Source organism: Mobula hypostoma, chromosome 3 (assembly GCF_963921235.1).
Source record: "Mobula hypostoma chromosome 3, sMobHyp1.1, whole genome shotgun sequence".
NCBI lineage: Eukaryota > Metazoa > Chordata > Chondrichthyes > Myliobatiformes > Myliobatidae > Mobula > Mobula hypostoma.
Window position 1 is genome coordinate 113,055,473 of NC_086099.1, and position 23,425 is coordinate 113,078,897.

Below are 23,425 nucleotides of genomic sequence, written 5' to 3' on the forward strand. Positions count from 1 at the left end.
CCAGAACGAGGGGCCACCGTTTGAGGATAGAGGGGAAGCCTTTTAGGACCGAGATTAGGAAAAACTTCTTCACACAGAGAGTGGTGAATCTGTGAAATTCTCTGCCACAGGAAACTGTTGAGGCCAGTTCATTGGCTATATTTAAGAGGGAGTCAGATATGGCCCTTGTGGCTACGGGGGTCAGGGGGTATGGAGGGAAGGCTGGGGCGGGGTTCTGAGTTGGATGATCAGCAATGATCATAATAAATGGCGGTGCAGGCTCGAAGGGCCGAATGGCCTACTCCTGCACCTATTTTCTATTATTTCATCTTTTGTTTGGAATAATGAAAGACCAAGAATTGGAAAATGTCATTTACAAAAATTAAAAATTGATGAAGGTCTTGCTTTGCCTAATTTAAGAATGTATTATTGGATGGTTAATATATGCTATGCGTCTTCTTGGTTATATTGGACCGATAAAAATGAACAACCACCATGGGTTGATCTGGAATTGAAAGCTGTGAAACAATTTTACTTAAGTTCGTTATTAGGAGCTTCTTTACCTATACAACTAGCCAAAATTTCTATTTTAAATATAAATCCTATGATTAAGCAGTCATTACGAATTTGGTACCAGTTTCATAAGTTTTTTAATCTTAAAAGATTTAACCTTCTTGGTTTAATTTATTGGAACTATTTATTTAAACCTTCACTTAGTGATCCTACCTTTTCTCTTTGAAGGAATAAAGGAATTTATTCCTTTATGGATTTGTTTCAAGAAGGCCGATGGATGTCCTTTGAGAAATTAGTAACTAAATACTCTCTTTCATACTCACACTTTTTGCAATATCTTCAGGTCAGACATTTTTAAGGAGACACTGTCTAAAATATTTCCTAATGTTAATAGTCAGTGTGACAGATGTAAAATTGAGATAGCTACATTGACACATATGTTTTGGTCGTGTTCTGTATTGAAACAGTTTTGGAAATCTATTTTTTCTACAATTTCTAAAGCTTTAAAAATTAATTTACAACCTAATAAATTGACAGTTTTGTTTGGTATAGTTCCTCAATATATTCATGGTATTTCTATATCAGACCAACATGCAATTGCATTTGTTACATTATTGGCTAGAAGGGCTATTTTATTAAAATGGAAAGATGCTTCTGCTCCCACTTTGATACAATGGTTCTGTCAGGTGATGCTATGTCTTAGTTTGGAAAAAATCAGAAGTCGAACTTTTGATCCTCGATTTGACTTTGAGAAAAAGTGGGGCTCTTTTGCCTGCTACTATCATTTCATTTGAGTTAATTAAGATGGTCCCCTTCTGATTTTTGGGTAAATGGATTTGGTTGGCGGATTGCTGTCTTTTTTTAATAGAAGCTTGTATGTCGTATAGCTGTGGGTTTGTGCTCCAAATGTTTTTTTTTTGTTAGCTGGGTTTTTTTTTTGTTTTAGTTAGTAGGGGTTCTTTTTTCCAAAAAAAATAGCTTTAACATTTTGTTTTTTTAAAATTATTATTATTGATATACTGTTTAGCTTGGTTAATAGTTTGACTCTTATTATACATATTGATATATTGACTTGATTATTTTAATTTTTTGTTGTGGATTTTTAATAATAATTAATAAAAAGATTTTAAAATGAAAATGAAACGTTTCGGGCTAAGACCCTTCAGCAGGACTGGAGCGAAAAATTGTCCATTGTCCATGTGGACTTCAGCAAGGTTTTGACAATGTCCCACAGGAGTGGCTGGTGAAAAAGATTTAATTGCTTGGTATTCAGGATGAAGTAGCAAAATGGATTCAGCATTGACTTTGGAAAGTAGATGATTGCCTCTCTCACTGGAGGCCTGTGCTAACAGTGTTCCATGGGAAACAGTGCTGTCAATGATGCGGATGATAATCTAGATTATAATCCATTTTCCTTTTCATCTTTTTATTAATGCTAAGATTTTTATAATAAGCAGACTTTAATTCAGTAAACCATGGGAATATTTTATCTGTACTTAGTTACCAATAATTTACATGTATTTATTAATATCATACAGGAGTGGCTGGAAAGGAAAAGACAAATTCTTTCTGAAAATAAAAGACATCGAAAGCTGAAAGTACAACAGGAAAATGAGAAGAGAGAGCAGGTTTACTAATTTATTCCCAATGGTTCAATGTTCTATTACATAAACTGCTACTTTCAACATTAAAACATTAATTTTGAAATTTATTGGAGAAGTAAAGGGATTGATTAATTTTAAGAAATGTACAAAAATTCATTGCTATGTTTTACTGTATATTTCCAAAAATATTTAAATATAGACTGATATAGTCATTTGGCCCACCAGGTCCATGCCAGCCATATAAAGAACATTAGGACATGCACGTGGATAGGAAAGGTAGAGAGGGATATGGACAAAAACAAATAGAACACCTCCAAGCTGGGAAACCTAGCAGCGTACTGCAGCAAGACTGGCTCACTTGAGGCACAGCAGCCTATAACTTGAAAGTGAAGTGGCCGTGCTTGAGCTGTAAGTGCCATGTTTCACTATAAGTGAGGAGGCTAAGCAGCTGTTTTTATTATTTTTCTGATTTGTGTAGTGGAATTGTAGTTATGGCGATGGAATGCTCCTCCTGCAAAATGTGGAATACTTCCTAGAAAGTATGATCTATAAAGAAAGGTTAGACAAACTTGGATTGTTTTCCCTAGAGTGTCAGAGTCTGAGGGGAGATATAATGGAGGTTTATTTACTAATGAGAGGAAAATCTAGGCCAGAAAGGCAGCATCGTTTCCCCAGGGTGATCACGATCACCATTTATCTGCTGTGTCATATGGCATAGGCAATCATAGCCCGAGGATAGAAATGCCTAACACTGGAAAAAATGCTACATCTCCAAGCAAAGGTCTTGCTTTGGTTAATATGCCTACATATTATGTCAAAATGTTTTTGTAGATGCACCTCAAAAGTTCTGCCTACTCTGATCCTTAATATATGCATTAAAATCACATGCTATAAATAGTCAAATCGAAAATAGCACTTCTACTTCTGCTTCACAAGTGCGGACCTAGTTGAGTTCACTAAGTTCAATAGGAAAGTTAAAGAAGAAAATAGGGAAAATGAAGACATACTGACAGAAAACACAAAATAGAATCCATGCGGGTAACATATGCAAAATACTGTAGGTGCATCTATGCAGGGAACTGGAAGAGAAGGGGACAGGTGCCAGAATAAGCAGATGTGGGAAGGCACATAATGACAGGAGATAGGTTAAAGGAAAGGTGGGTGGATGATGTGTGAAGCTTGAAGGTGAGAGGTGAAGAGCTGAAGATAAAGGAGTTGGACAGTGGAAAGTGTTATAACTGTTGTTAGGGAGGAGGTGTAGGCAGGTACACCACTTGTCGTAGTTGTAGAGATGAATGCTAGGATAAAGGTCTATGGGTTGGGACAAGTGGGCAGTGGAGTCCCTCCAAGTGAGGCGACACTTCACCTATAAATCTTTCAGGGTCATTTATTGTATATTGCATCCTCAACAGTGGTGAGACCTGATGCAGATTGGTGAACTGCTTCATTGAGCACCTGCAGGTCCGCTACAACAAGCAGGATCTCTGGAAGGGCACCCATTTCAATTCAGCTTCCCATTCCCACACTGACATGTCTGTTTGTGACCTCCTGTACTGGCACAGTGGAGCCAAACCCAGTTTGGAGGAACAGCACCTCGTATTCCATCTAGGTAGTCTCCAACCTGATGGCATGAACATTGATTTATCTAACTTCCAGGAAACCACTCTGCTTTACTTCCCACCCCTCCACCTTTGTTGTTTTCCCCCATTCTAATCACCCTCTCAACTCTTCACCTGCCCTCATGACCTGCCCACCACATCCCTCTGGTTACCTACCTCTTTTCCTTTTTTTCATGACAAACTTTCAAGAAGACTATCAGATTCCTTCTTCTTCAGCACTTTCCCTCTTCAGCCTCTCACCTCCCAGCTTCTTATATCATAAGATATTAAGACATAGAAGCAGGATTAGGCTATTTCGCCCATTAAGTTTGTTCCATCATGGCTGATTCATTGTCCTCATACCACTTATCGGCCCCTTCCATCACCCATCTATCTTACCCCTCAGCTCGTCTTTCATATCATGGACTTTATTTGTCATGTGTAGATTAAAAATATAATGAAATGCGTTGTTTATGTCAAATCAAATCAGCAAGGATTGACCGGTATCCATATCCCTCCATTCTCTGCACATTCCTATCGAAGAACCTCTTAAATGCTTCCAGCATATTTGCCCTTATGCTTTCCTACCAACACCTTAAAGGTATGCCCCTCTTATGAGCAATTTCTGTCACAAATATGGAAGATAAATTGTTAGCACATGAACTCAAGGATGACCAATATCCTTGTGAACAGGTTTGCTTGAGCTGTTCAGGAGGGTTTAATCTAATTTGACATGGGGATGGGAACTGGAGTAATAGGGCAGATAATAGGGCAGTTGGTATACAATTAGATGCAGTGTGTAATGTATGGAAGGGTAGGCAGATGATAGGGCAAAATCATAGTCAATGGAATGGGTTAGTTTCAACAGTTTGGAAAAGTGAGGATAAAGTAAAAAGGAAGGAGAATGTGAGAGAGCTTAATGAAGTCTGCAGAATAAATGAAAAGACAAAAAGTTTAGAAATTTTACTTCTGGTAATATGGGGAAAGCTAAAAAGGGTGATGAATACAGGTGTCATACTTATTAGATTTTGAGGCACCATGGTAGCATAACGGTTAGCACAATGCTATTACAGCTTGACGCTCAGAGTTCAGTCTTGGTGGCCTCTGTAAGGAATCTCTGTATGTCCTCCCTGTGGAATCTATAGATTTTTTCCAGCTGCTCCAATTTCCTCCCACAGTCCAAAGACATATCAAAGAGGTTAATTGGTCATTCTAAACTGTCCTGTGATTAGGTTATGGTTAAATCGGGATTGTCAGAGGTTGCTGTGCAGTGTAGATTGATACTGCATTGTATCTCTAAACAAAAATAATATATGTAAATGCTCACAGTTTATGGAACAAGGAAGGTCAGTTAGGGTTTGATCGGTATGAAGTCATGGCTGAAAGAACATCGCAATTGGATGCATAACATCCAGGGATACACATTGTATTAGAAAGGACAGGGAGAGGGGTGGAGTGGGCTTTGTTGGTTAAAAAATAAATAAAATCCTAAGAAAGAGGTACCAAAAAATCAGAAGATGTAGAATTCTTGTGTTTAGAGTTAACAAACTGTTAGGGTAAGAAAGACCCTGATACAGGCCCCTGAACAGTAGTCAGGACATGGGAGACAAGAGATAGGAAAGGCATTTAAAAAGAGACATGTTATGATCATCTTAAGGGATTTCAAAATGCAGGTAGATTGAAAACTAGGCTGGTGTTTGTATCCCAAGAGAAGGAATTTGCAGAATGCCTACGTTGGCTTTTTAGAGCAGTTTGTGGTTAGAAGAAAGGCAATTCCGAATTGGGGGATGTGTATTGAGCCAGATTTGATGAGCGAGCTGAAGGGAAATAAACCCTTAGGAGGTAGTGATCATAATTCACCCAGCAGATTGAGAGGGAGAAGCTAATGTGAGATTTATCAGTATCACAGTGGAATAAAAGGAATTACAAAAATATGAGAGAGGAGCTGGTCAAAGTTGATTAGAAGGGTAAACTAGCAGGGATGACGGCAGAGTAGCAATAGCCGGAGATTCTGGGAGCATTTTGGAAGGTGCAAGGACCGAAACATTCCAAAGAAGAAGCAATATTCTACAGGCAACTGTGGTGGACAAGGGAAGTGAAATATAGCATAAAGCTTAAAGAGAGAGAGTGTATAATAGAACAAGAATTAGTAGGAAATTAGAGGACAGGGAGTTTTTAAAAACAAAATAAGTCGACTAAAATGCACTAAGGAGAGAAACGGTGGATGGAGGAGTGCTTTGTAAGCATTGTGGAGAGGCGAGTAGCAGTGGTCGAGTATGTTATCTCCCCGTGTGCTCACCTGGATGTGTTGACAGAACTTCGGAGAGATTTTAATCGAGCTTCTCTGACTAAAGTCTCTCTGAAATTCTTTAGTCAGTGACACTTGATTAAAGTCTCTGGCGATAATGAAAGCAGCCTCTGGGTGTACAGTCTCCAGGGTGCTGATGGTCTTGTACAGTTCCTTGAGAGCCAGGTCAGTATCAGCCTGCAGCAGAATGTACACAGCTGTGATAATAATAGCCATGAACTCCCTAGGCAGCCAGAAAAGTTTACACAGCAGCACAAGGTACTCCAGAAACAGGGAGCAAAAAGATTTGAGGGCATTAGATGTGTATGAATTTCTTTCAATGTTGAGGATGAGGATGAACTACTTTCAACTACCAGTAGTTGTATAGAGTTCAATGAAATCCGTAACTTCAGCTAATTGGGGCTGACACTTACGTAGGTCAAAATGTAATGGTCCCGATGTGCCCAATTAACTGGAATCCATTATAGAAACATAGAAAACATAGAAAATAGGTGCAGGAGTAGGCCATTCGGCCCTTTGAGCCTGCACCACCATTCAGTATGATCATGGCTGATCATCCAACTCAGAACCCTGTACCAGCCTTCCCTCCATACCCCCTGATCCCTTTAGCCACAACGGCCATATCTAACTCCCTCTTAAATATAGCCAATGAACTGGCCTCAACTGTTTCCTGTGACAGAGAATTCCACAGATTCACCACTCTCTGTGTGAAGAAGTTTTTCCTAATCTCGGTCCTAAAAGGCTTCCCCTTTATCCTCAAACTGTGACCCCTTGTTCTGGACTTCCCCAACATCGGGAACAATCTTCCTGCATCTAGCCTGTCCAATCCCTTTAGGATTTTATACGTTTCAATCAGATCCCCCCTCAATCTTCTAAATTCCAACGAGTATAAGCCTAGTTCATCCAGTCTTTCATCATATGAAAGTCCTCCCATCCCAGGAATCAATCTGGTGAACCTTCTTTGTACTCCCTCTATGGCAAGGATGTCTTTCCTCAGATTAGGGGACCAAAACTGCACACAATACTCCAGGTGTGGTCTCACCAAGGCCTTGTACAACTGCAGTAGTACCTCCCTGCTCCTATGCTCGAATCCTCTTGCTATGAATGCCAGCATACCATTCGCCTTTTTCACCGCCTGCTGTACCTGCATGCCCACTTTCAATGACTGGTGTATAATGACACCCAGGTCTCGTTGCACCTCCCCTTTTCCTAATCGGCCACCATTCAGATAATAATCTGTTTTCCCGTTTTTGCCACCAAAGTGGATAACTTCACATTTATCCACATTAAATTGCATCTGCCATGAATTTGCCCACTCACCTAACCTATCCAAGTCACCCTACATCCTCTTAGCATCCTCCTCACAGCTAACACTGCCACCCAGCTTCGTGTCATCCGCAAACTTGGAGATGCTGCATTTAATTCCCTCATCCAAGTCATTAATATATATTGTAAACAACTGCGGTCCCAGCACTGAGCCTTGCGGTACCCCACTAGTCACTGCCTGCCATTCTGAAAAGGTCCCGTTTATTCCCACTCTTTGCTTCCTGTCTGCCAACCAATTCTCTATCCATATCAATACCTTACCCCCAATACCGTGTGCTTTAAATTTGCATACTAATCTCCTGTGTGGGACCTTGTCAAAAGCCTTTTGAAAATCCAAATATACCACATCCACTGGTTCTCCCCTATCCATTCTACTAGTTACATCCTCAAAAAATTCTATGAGATTCGTCAGACATGATTTTCCTTTCACAAATCCATACTGACTTTGTCCATGATTTCACCGCTTTCCAAATGTGCTGTTATCACATCTTTAATAACTGACAAACAACTTGATTTGATTCTTTGATTTTATTATTTCTTTCTGAAATTATTGCAATGAATATGAATGTTTTAGCTAATTGCTCTGTTTCTATTAAAGAAGAATATTGCAAACAAAAAGGAAGCAAAGGCATCATTTGAGGCCTGGAAGACAAGAAAGAAGAATGCATTTAAAGAAACCTATCAGAAGAAGAAAGAAGAGGAGAAAATAAAGCAACAAGCAGAGGCAGAGAAAGAAGAGAGGAAGGAAGAAGCAAAAAAGGCAATTGCAGCTTTTTGATTAAATGAACAATAGTTGAAAGGTCTACTTTACTGAAGGGTTTAGACCAGGGGTCGGCAACCTTTCTGCCTCTGTGGGCCGGATCGCGTATTAATGAGTGGACGGTGGGCCAGATACATGCCTTAAAAAACTTGAAATATGGGAATTATCCATTTAGATACATCTAGTTATGTTTTGCCTCAAATTAATGAATAACACATGCTAGAACATTATTTGTGCTTAACCAAGGATGCCAATTAGTAATCAAAGAACTCAGTTTAGTTTTTCTGTCCCACCATTGCTGGTGCCCCATCAGTTGTGATGCCAATTAGCTTCAACACATTATGTTTCATTTCTGACATCATTTTCAGCAAAGCTTCAAAAATGTCTACTCCAGTAACCATGTTCTTTATAGGAATTAATTGAATAAACCCTTCAAAAATTTGAGAAGTTGAGGTCACTCCTCACAGAAATACTGTAAGTTGAGCAATGTCTCTCAAGTCTGTACTCTCAGCAAGTGCAATTGAAAAAAAATGCATTTCGTTGCAGGCATCCCTTAAACAACTTTTAACATCTGCTGACATTTCTTCAACTCGCCGTGTGATCATTCTTGCTGACAGGCTGATGCAAATAAAGATTTCTTTTCAGGACAAACAATATCCACCACTGCAGTAAACATTCTTTGACAAACTCTCCATTTATAAAAGGCTTCATCTTTTCTGCGATACGTTTTGAGACTTCGTAGCTGGCACGGGTATTTCCTTCATTTTCACTGCTTTTTTGGCACCCAGCATCTACCTTCCTGCGTTTTGCATTCATTGCCATTGGAATTTTTTTCTTTGATTTTATTTTGTAATGCGAGTTATTCAACAAGTATCGTAGCACATGTAAATATCTGGATATTTAGCATGGATTTCTTGTTAAAACACAGTGATGCTGTTTCTGTTTACAAATTTGAATGATCCCATCTGAAAACCTGCACGTGCATGGAAAGTATCTAATACACATTAATAAGGTAGTCTGCCTTCCCGTCATTCGTATATACCAGTGTTTGGTTTGGAACAAAACGGAACTTCTGGCCAGTGTAACAAGACGCCATACATATCCATCAGTGTGGTCGCGTGAAACACTCAAAATAAGGAAAAATTGCTTGCGGGTCGGATAAGCATTGTATCCTAATATTTGCTCGCGGGCCAGTCAAACTACCTTTGCGGGCTGGATCTGGCCCATGGGCCATAGGTTGCCTACCCCTGGTTTAGATCATAAGACCAAACAAAAAGGAGCAGAATTAGGCAATTCCACCCATTTGGTATCCTCTGCAATTCCCTTGTGGCTGATTTATTATTCCCACTCTCCTACCTTCTTCCTGTAACCTTTGACTCATAGAGCATAGAACAGTACAGCACAGTACAGGCTCTTCAGCCCACAATGTTGTTCCGACCCTTAAACCCTGTCTCCCATATACCCCCCCACCTTAAATTCCTCCATATACCTCCCCGATTAATCAAGAATTTATCATAGTCATAGTCATAGTCATAGTCATAGTCATAGTCATAGTCATACTGTATTGATCCCAGGGGAAACTGGTTTTCGTTACAGTTGCACCATAAATAATAGATAGTAATTGAACCATAAATAGTTAAATAGCAATATGTAAATTATGCCAGTAAATTATGAAATAGGTCCAGGACCAGCCTATTGGCTCAGGGTGTCTGACCCTCCAAGGGAGGAGTTGTAAAGTTTGATGGCCACAGGCAGGAATGACTTCCTATGACGCTCTGTGCTGCATCTCGGTGGAATAAGTCTCTGGCTGAATGTACTCCTGTGCCCACCCAGTACATTGTGTAGTGGATGGGAGACATTGACCAAGATGGCGTGCAACTTAGACAGCATCCTCTTTTCAGACACGACCATGAGAGAGTCCAGATCCATCCCCACAACATCACTGGCCTTACGAATGAGTTTGTTGATTCTGTTGGTGTCTGCTACCCTCAGCCTACTGCCCAGCACACAACAGCAAACATGATAGCACTGGCCACCACAGTCTCGTAGAACATCCTCAGCATCGTCCGGCAGATGTTAAAGGACCTCAGTCTCCTCAGGAAATAGAGACGGCTCTGATCCTTCTTGTAGGCAGCCTCAGTGTTCTTTGACCAGTCCAGTTTATTGTCAGTTCGTATCCCCAGATATTTGTAATCCTCCACCATGTCCACACTGACCCCCTGGATGGAAACAGGGGTCACCAGTACCTTAGCTCTCCTCAGGTCTACCACCAGCTCCTTAGTCTTTTTCACATTAAGCTGCAGATAATTCTGCTCACACCATGTGACAAAGTTTCCTACCGTAGCCCTGTACTCAAACTCATCTCCCTTGCTGATGCATCCAACTATGGCAGAGTCATCCAAAAACTTCTGAAGATGACAAGATCTCTGTGCAGTAGTTGAAGTCTGAGGTGCAAAATGTGAAGAGAAAGGGAGACAAGACAGTCCCCTGTGGAGCCCCAGTGCTGCTGATCACTGTCGGACACACAGTGTTGCAAGCACATGTACTGTGGTCTGCTAGTCAGGTAATCAAGAATCTATGATACCAGGGAAGCATCCACCTGCATTGCTGTCAGCTTCTCCCCCAGCAGAGCAGGGCAGATGGTGTTGAACGCACTGGAGAAGTCAAAAAACATGACCCTCACAGTGCTTGCTGGCTGTGACTTCTGCCTTAAAAATACCCAAAGACTTGGCCTGCACAGTTGTCAGTGGCAATGAATTCCACAGATTCACCACCCTATGGTTAAAGAATTTTTTCCTCATCTCTGTTTGAAATGAACATCCCTCAATTCTGAGGCTCTGGTGCTACATTCCCCCGCCGTAGGAAACATACTGTCCACATACACTTTATCCAGACCTTGCAATAGTTACTAAATAGGTTGCAATGAAATTCCTCTTGTATTCTTCCAAACTCCAGCAAGTAGAGATCCAGAGCTCATATGTTAACCCTAACATTCTTGAGAAAATCCTTTGGACCCTCTCAATCACCAGATCTTTTCTCAGATAATTTTGTATACCTATCAAAACTCCTCTCAATCTTCTATGTTCCAAGGAATAAAGTCCTAACCTATTTAATCTTTCCATGTAACTCAAGTCCTCCAGACCTAGCAACATTCTTGTAAATTTTCTCTATATTCTTCAACCTTATTTACATCTTTTCTGTAGTGTTACAAGAATCACCCATTGTAATAATGATCAGTGAGGCACAGAGAATCTAGTTATTGACAAGTAACTTTTATTGTTTCAATTAAAAGCACGTGAGTTCACAAGCTGTCTCTGTGCGTACCCTACTAGAATTCCCTGACCTTCCATGAAGAGTCAATGAAGAGAAAAGGTATTACCCGGGAAAGGAGTCTACGCTGGCCAGGCATTCCTCGTGGTCCCGATCCCCATGTGTCCGTGGGGTCCTCCTTATCCGCAATGGTTTGTCTCTGGTTGCTGGAGAGTTATCGCCCTTGCGTATTTGGAGCTCCTGAGTCTTATACTGTTCCTCATCAATTGAACCATTGGATTTCCATCCCGGACCTACCTGGGTCACCTTCTTACTGGTCATTGTACAGGACTACAGCCAACATTGTTTCATGGCTCTGCCCATCCTAGCCTTGTGTATTTGTGTCTTTACACTCTGACTGGTCTAAACCAGTTAAATGAGGCAACCCAGACAGAGTCTAATGAGATTACCAATTGCATGTCTGACATTTTACATAGCAAGCAGCTACTCCTCTGAGAATGGTCTTAGGTTTAGCAGATCATTTCCTGAAGCTTTCTGTGTCCACATTCAGTTGCTCTGATTAGATTATCCAAGACCAAGAAACTGTTCAGAGTCCACAAAATGGGGGGGGGGGGGGGAAAGTAAAGACAACTGGCTTGTCTGCTTCCCCTATCCTTGATCAGACTGAAGTTTCTTCTGGCCAACAGTAGGTTGGTGACTCACAATACTCCAAAATAGGCTTCACCAAGGTCTTATACTTCAACATAACATCCCATCTCCTGTACTTAGTGCATTGATTTATGAAGACCAAAAGCTTTCTTTAATGACCCTATCTGTGACCACTTTCAATGAATTATGGACCTATTTTTCCAAATCCCTTTGTTCGCCCACACTCCTCAGTGTCCTACCTTTCACTGTGTAAGAGCTACCCACGTTGGTCCTTCAGAAGTGTAAAACCTCGCATATGTCTGCATTGAACTTCATCTGCCATTTTCCAACCTATTTTTCCGGCTGGTCTAGATCCTGCTGCAAGCCATGGCAGTCTTCCTCATTGTCCACTACATTCCCAATATTGGTGCCAGCCGCAAATTTTCTGATTCAGTTATTTCCTCAAAAAATTCCAACAGATTTGTCAGACAAGATTTTCTGTTTTATCATGTGCCTCCAAGTACCCTAAAACCTCCTCCTTAACAATCAACTCCAACATCTTCCCCACTAGTGAGGTTAGGTGAACTGGCCTATAATTTATTTTCTTATGCCTCTCTCTCTTCTTGAAGTGTGGAGTGATTTTTGTAATTTTCTATTCCACAGAACCATGCCAGAATCAAGTGATTCTTAAAAGATCATTACAAATGCCTCTACAATTTATTCAGCTACCTCTTTCAGAAACCTTGGTTGTAGTTTATCTGGTCCAGGTGACTTAGCAAACTTCAGACCTTTTAGTTTCCCAAGCACTTTCTCCCCTGTAATAGCAACTGCACTTACTTCTGTCCCCCTGACACGCTTGAACTTCTGGCAGAATGCTAGTGTCTTCCACAGTGAAGACTGATGCAAAGTACTCATTCATTTCATCCACCATTTCCTTGTTCCCACACCCCCATTACTACTCCAGCAACATTTTCCAATGGTCTGGTATCTACTGTTGCCTCTCTTTTATTCTTTATATATATAAAAATTGGTACCCTCTTTGATATTATTGGCTAGCTTACCCTTATATTCCATCATTTTACTCCTTATAGCTTTTTTAGTTTTTTGTTGGTTTTTAAAAGCTTCTCAATCCTCTAACTTCCTGATAATTTTTGCTCTATTATATGCCCTTTCTTTCGCTTTTATGTTGGCTTTGACTTCCCTTGTCAGCCACACTTGTGTGATCCTGCCTTTAGAATACTTCTTTGGTGGGGTGGGGTATCTATCCTGTCCTAGAAACTCCAGCCATTGCTGCTCTGCTGTCCTCCCTGCTAATCAACTTTGGCCAGCTCCTCTGAAATTCGCTTTACTCCACTGTAATACTGATATTTCTGATATCTCTGATCTTCTCCTTCTCAAATTGCAGGGTGAATTCTATCATATTCTATCACTACTTTCTCAGGATTCCTTTACCTCAAGCTCCCTATTCAAACCCGGTTCATTACACAACACCCGATCCGGAATAGCTGATCCCCAAGTGGGCTCAACCACAAGCTGCTCTAAAAAGACATCCCATCAGGGTCTTTTTACCCTTGCAGTTCCTTAACACTACCAATGATTCTGCATCTTCTGATTCTATGTCACCTCTTTCTAAGAATTTGATTTAATTTTTTACCTACAGATCCATGCCACTCCCTCTGCCTACCTGCCTGTCCTTTCAATACAACGTGTATCCTTGGATATTAAACTTACAACAATAATCTTCTTTCAGCCATGATTCAGTGATGCCCACAACATCATACCTGTCAATCTCAAATTGTGGTACAAGACCATCTATCTTACTTCGTATACTGCATGCATTCAAATACAATACCTTCAGTTTTGTATTTGTCACCCTTTTAGAATTTATTCTTGTTACACTGCAACTTTGCACTGACTGCAATTTTGCCCTATCGTCAACTTGTCCTTTCTGACAGTCTCATTACACACTGCCTCTGCTTGTATACTTACTGCCCCATCCTCAGCCTTATCATTCAGTTTCCCATCCCCCTGCCAGATTAGTTCAAACTCTCCCAACAGTTCTAGCAAACTTGCCTGCTATGATATTGGTGCCCCTCGGATTCAGGTGTAACCCACCCTTTGTAAAGATTATATGTTCCCCAGAAGTGATCCCAAAATCCAGAAATCTGAACCCCTGCCCCCTGCACCAGTTCCCCAGCCACACATACATTTGCCTGATCATCCTATTCTTAGCCTCACTGGCACATGTCACAGGCAGCAATCCAGAGATGACAACGCTGGCTGTTCTGCATTTAATCTTTCTACCTAGATCTCTAAATTCTCTTTTTCCTCCCTCTTCCTACCTATGTCATTGGTGACAATAGGTACCAAGACTTCTGGCTGCTCACCCTACCCCTTTAGAATGCTGTGGATCTGAGACACCCTGGCCGTGGCACCTGGGAGGCAGCATACCATCCGGGTGTTTCTTTTGTGTCTGCAGAATCTGGTGACTACTCCTCTAACTAAGGAATCCTGTATCACTACTGCAGTTCTCTTCTCCCCACCGCCCCCCCCCCCTCACTTCCCTTATGAACCACAGCACGAGGTGCAGTGCCAGAGAACTGATTGCTGCTGTTTTCCACTGTTAGGGCGTATAGTCTCAACAGTATCCAAAGCAGTATACTTATTATTATTAGACCATTTAGTTTGATGCCTTCTTTTATTTCCTTAGTTATCCAAGGCTGGCTCTACCCACCCTTATTGTCCTTGCTTTTAACTGGAATATAATTTTGTTGAGCACTGTGAAAAATCTCTTTGAAAGTCTTCCTGTTCCTCAACTGTCCCACCATATGGCCTCTGTTTCCAGTCTACACTAGCCAAATCCTTCCTCATCCCATTGTAGTCTCCATTGTTTAGGCATAATACAATGGTTTTAGATCAAGCTATTTCACCTTTCATTTGTATGAGAAACTCAGTCATACTGTGACCACTCTTTCCAAGAGGATCCCTAACAACAAGATCACTAATTTTACCTGTCTCATTGCACAGGACCAGATCTAAGATAGCACGTTCCCTTGCAGGTTCGGTAACATGCTGTACAAGAAAGCCATCATGGATGCATTCTGTGAAGTCCTTCTCAAGACTGCTTTGATCAACTTGATTCACCCAATCTATATGCAAGTTAAAGTTCCCCTTGATAACTGCTGCTCCATTCTTACATGCTTCAGATATTTCTCTGTTTATTGCTTGTACCACTGTAATGTTATTCTTCGGTGGTTGATGGACAACTCCTACCAGTGATTTTTTCCCTTTACTATTCCTAATCTCTATCCAGAAGGATTCAACATACTGCTCCTTAGATCTTACATCATCTCTCACTATCGCCCTGACCTCATCTTTAATTAAGGGCACTACTCCACCTCCCTTATCTTCCTGCCTATCCTTCCGTATTACCCGATATCCTTGGATATTTAAATCCCATTCCTCTCCACCCTGCAACTACATCTCTGTAATGGCCACTAAATCATACCCCTTTGATTTGAGCCACAAATTCACTGACCTTGTTTCGAATCCTACAGGCATTCAAGTAAAGTGCCCTTATACTCATCGTGCTTTTAAAATCTTGTAATCTTTTACTCTTGCACTTGACTTTTCTTCACGCCACTCTTACTTTTTTTTATCTTTTGTGTTTTCTTTATCTTTATCCACACTTTTCTTTTTTACTTTATCCATACTTCTCCAATCTGTTGAACCTACCCCCCATATTTAGCTTAAAGCCCTATCCACACCCCTAGTAATCTGATTTGCTAGGATCCAGGTCCCGTCACAGTTCAGGTGGAGCCCATCCGAATGGTACAGCTCCCTTCTTCCCCAGTACTGGTGCTAGTTTCCCATGAATTCAAACCACTTCTCCCACACCAATCCCTGAGCTACACACTTAACTCTCTAATTTTCTTGACCCTATTTCAATTTGCACGTGGCTCAGGTAGTAATCCAGAGGTTACTACCTCACCTTTTTGGTTCTGTTCTTTAATTTTGTCCTTGGCTGCTCAAATTCCCTCAGCAGAACCTCTTTCCTCATTCTACATATATCATTGGTACCCACATGGAACACAACAATTGGATCTTTCCCCTCCCACTGCAAATTCCTCTGCAGGTCAGATAAGATGTCCCGAACCCGGGCATCAGTCAGGCAACACAGCCTTCAGGACACTATTCTTGTGACAGAGAATTCTGTCTATTCCCCTGACTATACTATCCCCACTTACCACTACATTTATCTTTTTCCCCCCCTCTTGAATGGCTCCCTGAACTAACAGTGCCACAGTTAGGTAGCTCATTCTTTCTACAGCCCCCACTGTCATCTGCACAGGGAGCAAGAATCTCAGACCTATTGGACAAGCTCAAGAGTTGAGGTTCCTCTAGCACTTGGCTCCCACTACTCACCTCACTCACAGTCACACCCTCTTGAACCTGACCACAGACCGAATTTGAGGCAGCTAATCTAATGGGTGAGACTACCTCCTGAAACAGAGAATCCAGGTAACTCTCTCCCATCCTGATGTGCCACAGTGTTTGCAGCTCAGATTCCAGGTCATCAGCTTTGAGCCTGAATTCCTTAAGCAGCCAACACTTCAGAATCAGAATCAGGTTTTTTATCACTGGCATGTGACATGAAATTTGTTAACATAACAGCAGCAGTTCTCTGTAATACATAATCTAGAAGAGAAAAAAATAAAAATAATAATAATAAATAAATTACAGTACTGTATACATATATTGAATAGATTTTTAAAAAGTGCAAAAAACAGAAATACTGTCGATTAAAAAAAGTGAGGTAGTCTCCAAGAATTCAATGTCCATTTAGGAATTGGATGGCAGAGGGGAAGAAGCTGTTCCTGGATCACTGAGTGTGTGCCTTCAGGCTTCTGTACCTCCTACCTGATGGTAACAGTGAGAAAAGGGCATGCACTGGGTGCTGGAGGTCCTTAATAATGGATTCTGCCTTTCTAAGTCACCACTCCCTGAAGATGTCCTGGGTACTTTGTAGGCTGGAACCCAAGATGGAGCTGACTAGATTTACAACCCTCTGCAGCTTCTTTCGGTCATGTGCAGTAGCCCCCCTTGCTGTAGATGTGGTCACCAGGAACCACAATGGGGTCCACCAGCTCCCACATCATGGAGCTACAGCACACCACCTGATCCTGCTTTATCCCTTTATTTAATTAGCTGTAACTTATCAGCGGGAGGAGAAGATGGTGGCATGACGCAGTGCACGCAGCCTCTCCAGTGAAATGATATCGTATTTGTTAAATAGGGTACCGTGAGCAATTCTGATTTGATGGAAACACGTGAGAAGGCACAGAGGAACATCTGGAAATTTCTGAAATGCTTGGTTCGCTACTGTGCGATCGAGAGTCTCCAGAGGGAAGGCCCCAAAATCCCCAGCTTTGCCTGCTGCTGGCGACCGAGGCTGAGGTCAAAGCATTCGGCAGAGATGGCGCTCGGTACTCAGTATCGGAGGGCTGATTGGAGCTCGAAGTTTTCGGACAACTCAGAGTGGGACTGTGTTCGGGCATGGCAGGGAGAGTTTTCTTCCTTCTCCCGTCTGCGTGAGATGTGGGACTTCCGAGAGACTTTGAACTTTTTTACTTTTTTCTGCCATGAAGATCAAGTTATGGTATTGTTGCACTGTTGTAACTATATGTTATAATTATGTGGTTTTTGTTAGTTTTTCAGTCTTGATCTGTCCTGTGTTTCTGTGATATCACACCAGAGGGATATTGTATCATTTCTTAATGCATGCATTACTAAATGACAATAAAAGAGGACTGCGTGTCCTCATAATCTAAAAATCTAATCTAAACTCACCCAGCAGAAGGCAAAGGGAAACCACTGCTGTAACCTGCCAAGTACATGATTTCCCAATCTGTCACTCTCAATAAAGGATCAAATCAACAACGTTAACGACAAGTGTCAGAACAGAGCGGTGTGGAGGGAAATCATCCGCCACCTGACAATTCCAGATGTGACCTAACGATGGCTTAATTTAGTGACATTTTATTCAGCCACCACGAAAGCCTTACTTGCTGCTTACCTATGCTTCCTCACCAAACCCTCAAGTTCCCATTCCTACACTGGTCCGCTCACACAATGGCCACTCTGCTTTGACCCTGCTTTATTTTTATTTGCTCTGCTAATGTCAGAATGGGGGGGGGAGGCAGCACTGGGAGCGGACCCAAATGCAAGATGCAAACACTGAAGTACTAGGAACAGGACAGGACTAGAGACTAGAGTTAGGGACGTGACTGGATGCAGACTAGGAGCTAGGACAAGAACACAGACTTAGGCTAGGATTTGACTAGTAAAGCGGGACCTGGACAAAGAACTAGGAACTTGGAACCTGGACAAGGACTCCGAGCCAGAGACTGGACAAGGACCCGAAACCTGGGTCTTGACTCGGGCTCGGACCCCGGATCTAGGTGAGTACATGATGTGGCTACAAGACTGGACGAGGCTTGGGTTCGGACTCCGAGCCGAGGACATGACGATGCTTGGGTTTGGACTCCAAGCCGAGGACATGACGAGGACCCAGAACCTGGGTCTTGACTTGGGCTCGGACTCTGGAACTAGACAAAGACATGACGTGGTCTTGGGAAACAGGAACCTCGGAGCCTTGGACGAGGATGACAGGAATGCAGCACACAGAGCCTTGGTCTTGGGACAGACAGGAACACAGAGCCTTGGTCTTGGAAGAGACAGGAACACAGAGCCTTGGTCTTGGGACAGACAGGAGCACAGAGCCTTGGTCTTGGAAGAGACAGGAACACAGAGCCTTGGGCCTGCACTAGGACCATAGCCCTCCATACCCCTGCTATCTATGTATCTATCCTAATTTTTCTTAAACATTAAAATTGATGTTGCATGCACCACTTGTACTGGCAGCTCATTCCACACTATCACAACCCTCTATGAGTGAAAAAGTTTCTCCTCATGTTTTCCTTAAACTTCTCACCTTTCACCCTTAATCCATGACCTCTGGTTGTCCTCCCACCCAACCTCAGTGGAAAAAGCCTACTTGCATTTACCCTATCTATTCCTCTCATAATTTTGTCAGATTTCCTCTCAATCTACTATGTTCTAAACTAGAATACAGTCCTGACTTATTCAATCTTTCCTCATACCTTAGGTCCTCCAGACCCAGCAACATCCTTGTAAAATTTTCTCTGTACTCTTTCAACCTTGTTTACATCTTTTCTGTAAATAGGTGACCAAAACTGCACACAATACACCAAATTAGGCCTCACCAACGTCTTGTACAACTTCAATGTAACATCCCATCTCTTCTCGTGCCTATCCACCTGTGACACCAGTTTCAACGATTATGGACCTGTATTCTCAGATCCCTTTGTTCTACCACAGTCCTCAGTGCCCTACCATTCACTATGTAAGATCTATCCTGGTTGGTCCTACCAGAGTTCAAAGCCTTGCATTTGTCTGCATTGTTTCATCTGCAGTTTTTCAGACCATTTTCCCAGCTGATACAGATCTCTCTGCAAGCCACGATAGCCTTCTTCACTGTCCATTACACCCCCAGTCTTGGTGTCATCCACAAATTTTCTAATCCAGTTAACATATTATCATCCAGATCATTGATACAGATGACAAACAACAAAGGACCTAGCACTGATCCCTGTGGCACACCACTAGTCACAGGCCTCCAGTCAGAGAATACTGACTGGAGGCCTTCTACTGCCACTCTCTCTGGCTTCTCCCACAAAGCCAGTGTCTAATCCAATTTACTACCTCATCCTGAATGTTGAGCAACTGAACCTTTTTGAACAGCCTCCCATGCAGAACCATGTCAATACCGATACATTAGATTTTTATCTTCTCTTTCTCAAATTGCAGGGTGAATTCTACCATATTATGATCACTGTCTCCTCTGCTTCAAGCTTCCTAATCAAATCTGGGTTATTACACAACATTCAGTCCAGATTTGCAGTTTCCCTAGTGGGCTCAACCACAAGCTGCCACCTTGTAGGCATTCTACAAATTTCTTCATTTGGGATCCTGGACCAAATGGATTTTCTCAATCTACCTGCATATGGAAATCCCCCTTGATTTTTGCAAGATTTCACTTTCTACATGGCTTTTCTATATCCTGTTGTAATGTGTAGTCCACACCCTGGCTGTTCAGAGGCCTGTATATAACTCCCATCAGCATCTTTTTACCCTTGCGGTTTCTTAACTCTACCCATAAGGATTCTAATCCTACGTCATGTCTTTCTTAGGATTTGATTTCATTTTTTACCAATTGCCGCATCCTCAGCCCTATCATTCCGGTTCCTATCCCCGTGAAAAATTAGTTTAAACCTTCCCTAACAGCTCTAGCAGACCTGCCTGAAAGGACATTGATCCCCTTGGGGTTCTTAGGAAAGTATGACCCATCCTTTTTGTACATATCTTTCTTAGAAGAGATTCCAATAATCCAGAAATCTGAAACCCTGCCCCCACACCAGTTCCTCAGCCACACATTCATCTGCCAAATCACCCTGTTCTTACCCTCATTGGCAAATGACACAGGCAGCAATCCAGAGATTATAACCCTGGAGGTGCTGGTTTTCAGCTTACTGCCTAACTGCCTTATATTCTCCCTTCAGGACCTCCTCCCTTTTCCTACCTATGTTGTTGGTACCAATATATCCCACGACTCCCAGCTGCTCACCCACCCCCTTTAGCATATCATGGACCTGACCTGACCCCGACCCTGGCATCTGGGATGCAACACACCATCTGGGTGTGTCTTTTTAATGTCCATAGGATCTGTTTTCTGTTCCGATAATTGCAGAATCCCCTTTCACTACTGCACTCCTCTTCTCCACTCTTTGCTTCTGAGCCACAGAGCCAGACTCAGTGTCAGAGACCTGGGCTTCCCCCAGTAAGCCATTCCCCTCCCCCCCACCACACAATATCAAAGCAGTGTACTTATTATTGAGGGGAATGGCCACAGGGTACCTGTCTCCAGAAACCTGTGGGTGACTACTTCCTTATTTTCCTATATGAGCTGAAGGTCATTGAGTTGCAGCTCTAATTCCTTAACACAGTCTCTAAGGATCTGCAGCTCAATGCACTTTGAGCAGATGTAGTTATCAGGAAGACTGGAGGTTTCCCGAAATTTGCCACATCTAACACAAGGAACTTCTGGATCCATTCTGAGTGTACTAGGTACGTACTAACAGAAAAAGAATCTTAATAGAAACTTCTTACTTACTTACTGAGAACCTCTGCCGGTGCTTGCAAAGCCTATTGTTGCCCAACGTGTTAAGCAAAAGCCAGACCACTCTAATACTGTTACACTCCAACAATGGCAACATCTTTTTTTTATTGTGACTGCGCTGATTTCAGCTCACCCAAAGAAAGCTGAAAAACCCTGAGCTCTTTTTAAACATCATGTTGTGCAACTAACAAATGACTTCTCATGCTGATTTTAGCCCGTGAAAGAAATAAATTACTTGCATTAGAGGTAGTGCAACAATGTTTCATTGCATTGATTTCTTACCAGAAAATAGAACACATATGTCCAATTACGTGGTTGGAAGGGAATTTGAAAAGTGTAAGTACATGGTGAATCTGTGTATTCTGGTGATTGGGTCTTTAATTATTGACACAATTTGAAGATAAGGTATCAGCTATTTTACACTGAAATATTCAGGAATTTAGGAATTTTATCTCTCAGAGGACTCACCATAATTGTCCTCACTAGAATGTTACCAAAATCAGTCGTGTAGGTGAACCAAACTGGAAAATGTAGATGAGTCCAGAAATCAGATTAGCCATGATCTTGTTGAATGGCACAGAAGCACATATTTCTTATGGCTTTTATTTAGATTCAAATGTTGTGATTGCTGCATTCAATAGAATTAATATTGTACATGGTTTGTAAGAGACTGTCTGAACTTTTCTTTTCAGAAATATGCAATATGATGGGGTTGTTCATCTTCTAAACCATATTTATCTATCTAGCGATGTACATTATTTAATACATTCATTCTGAAATAGTAATGGAATAATACTTCTCTTTGATAGGTATTTGAAAAATGGAAAGAAGGCAAAGAGAGATATTTGCAAGAAAACTTACAAAAGCAAAAACAGGTTAAAAAAGAGAAGAAGGAAAAGGAAAAGGAGCAAATCAATGAACGAAAGGAAGGAAATGCTTCCGCATTTATGAAGTGGTAAGCAAATTTCAAAGGTTAAAAAGTCCAATTTAATATCAGAGAAATGTATACAATATACATCCTGAAATGCTTTGCAACCATCCATGAAAACAGAGGAGTGCCCCCAAAGGCCAAATGACAGTTAAACGTTAGAACCCCAAAGTACCCCCCCAGCTCCCCTCCCTCCCACGCGTAAGCAACAGCAAGCAGCAATTTTTATTCCCCATAGTTACCAGTATTCTAAGGTGTATACATTGGGCTATTTCATGCCAGGTGAGTAAATTGTCCATTAGCTTTTCAACCCACAGGCAGTCTCAGACTTTGACTCACCTGTGGCCAAAGTCTGAATGGTTGTGAAGGTCAGCTGTCAACATCATTGGGTTCAGTGGTTCCCTGAAGAAAAGTTGCTCAGAAAAGAAAAGAACCTCAGCTTTACAACACGGAAGACCGTTTGGGTGAAGAGCAGGGCTTACAGGTGGACTGCATGGTGGAGGGCATCAGTTACCGTACATTGGTGGACCATCACTATCATCCGTCCAGGTATTCTCCCCAACACGGATCAGCCATCCCCACCTGGGTGGACACCGACAGTGGTCTAGCTGACTACGGTCACTCCCATAAGGCGCCGTCTGCTGCACAGTTCTTCCCTCAATGCTTCCTCCAATGCCCTCTGCTCAAATCACTGCTCCAGTGCCACTACAAGGGCCCTGCAGTCATGGTGCTGCATCGGCATTAAGTCTCCACCACTGTGGCTGCAACCAGTTCCCTCCCACGGCCCATGAAGAACTTGCCCTCCATGTAAATGCGCCGATGCCAGAGTGCCTTTGGCAGCATGTTCGGCTGACACACCATCACTGCTGGATGAGGCGCTGGCCAAGGCAATTTTAGTCCGTTAAGGTGCTCCAGCACACCGCGAGCCTGGGCTTGTGTCACCGAGGCGGAGGAAGAAACTGATGGGGAGGAGCCTGTGAGACGGGTCCGACCAGCGCCGTGCTGACCCTGCTGTGGGCCACGAAATAATCTCAGTGTGGCAGGTCATTTGGCCCGGGACTGCCCCACACCACAGCTCAGCGCAGCCACTGGAAAACACCAAGTGGGCAGAGCTGCCTGAATCCCCCACTCTATTGTTGCCCCTCTGGGTGGACAATGACAGTGGTCCAGCTGGCTATGGTCAGCAGGATGCGAGAGAAGAGGGGGCTGTGCATCGCAGTGGGGAAAAACACAGCGGAGCAGGAGGTGTGGCT

The 23,425-nt window shown here is 42.3% G+C and overlaps 1 protein-coding gene across 2 annotated transcripts in view; it reads left to right on the forward strand.

Annotated features, from left to right (window-relative positions):
- The window catches only part of LOC134344195 (microtubule-associated protein 9-like), a 286,314-nt gene that overhangs the window by 131,817 nt on the left and 131,072 nt on the right, over window positions 1-23,425 (forward strand). For both annotated transcript variants that reach the window (XM_063043605.1, XM_063043604.1), the window contains 3 exons: window positions 2,031-2,120; window positions 7,927-8,088; window positions 22,054-22,199. In XM_063043605.1, coding sequence (XP_062899675.1) covers window positions 2,031-2,120; window positions 7,927-8,088; window positions 22,054-22,199 — 398 coding nt within the window. The remainder of the gene's footprint in view (window positions 1-2,030; window positions 2,121-7,926; window positions 8,089-22,053; window positions 22,200-23,425) is intronic.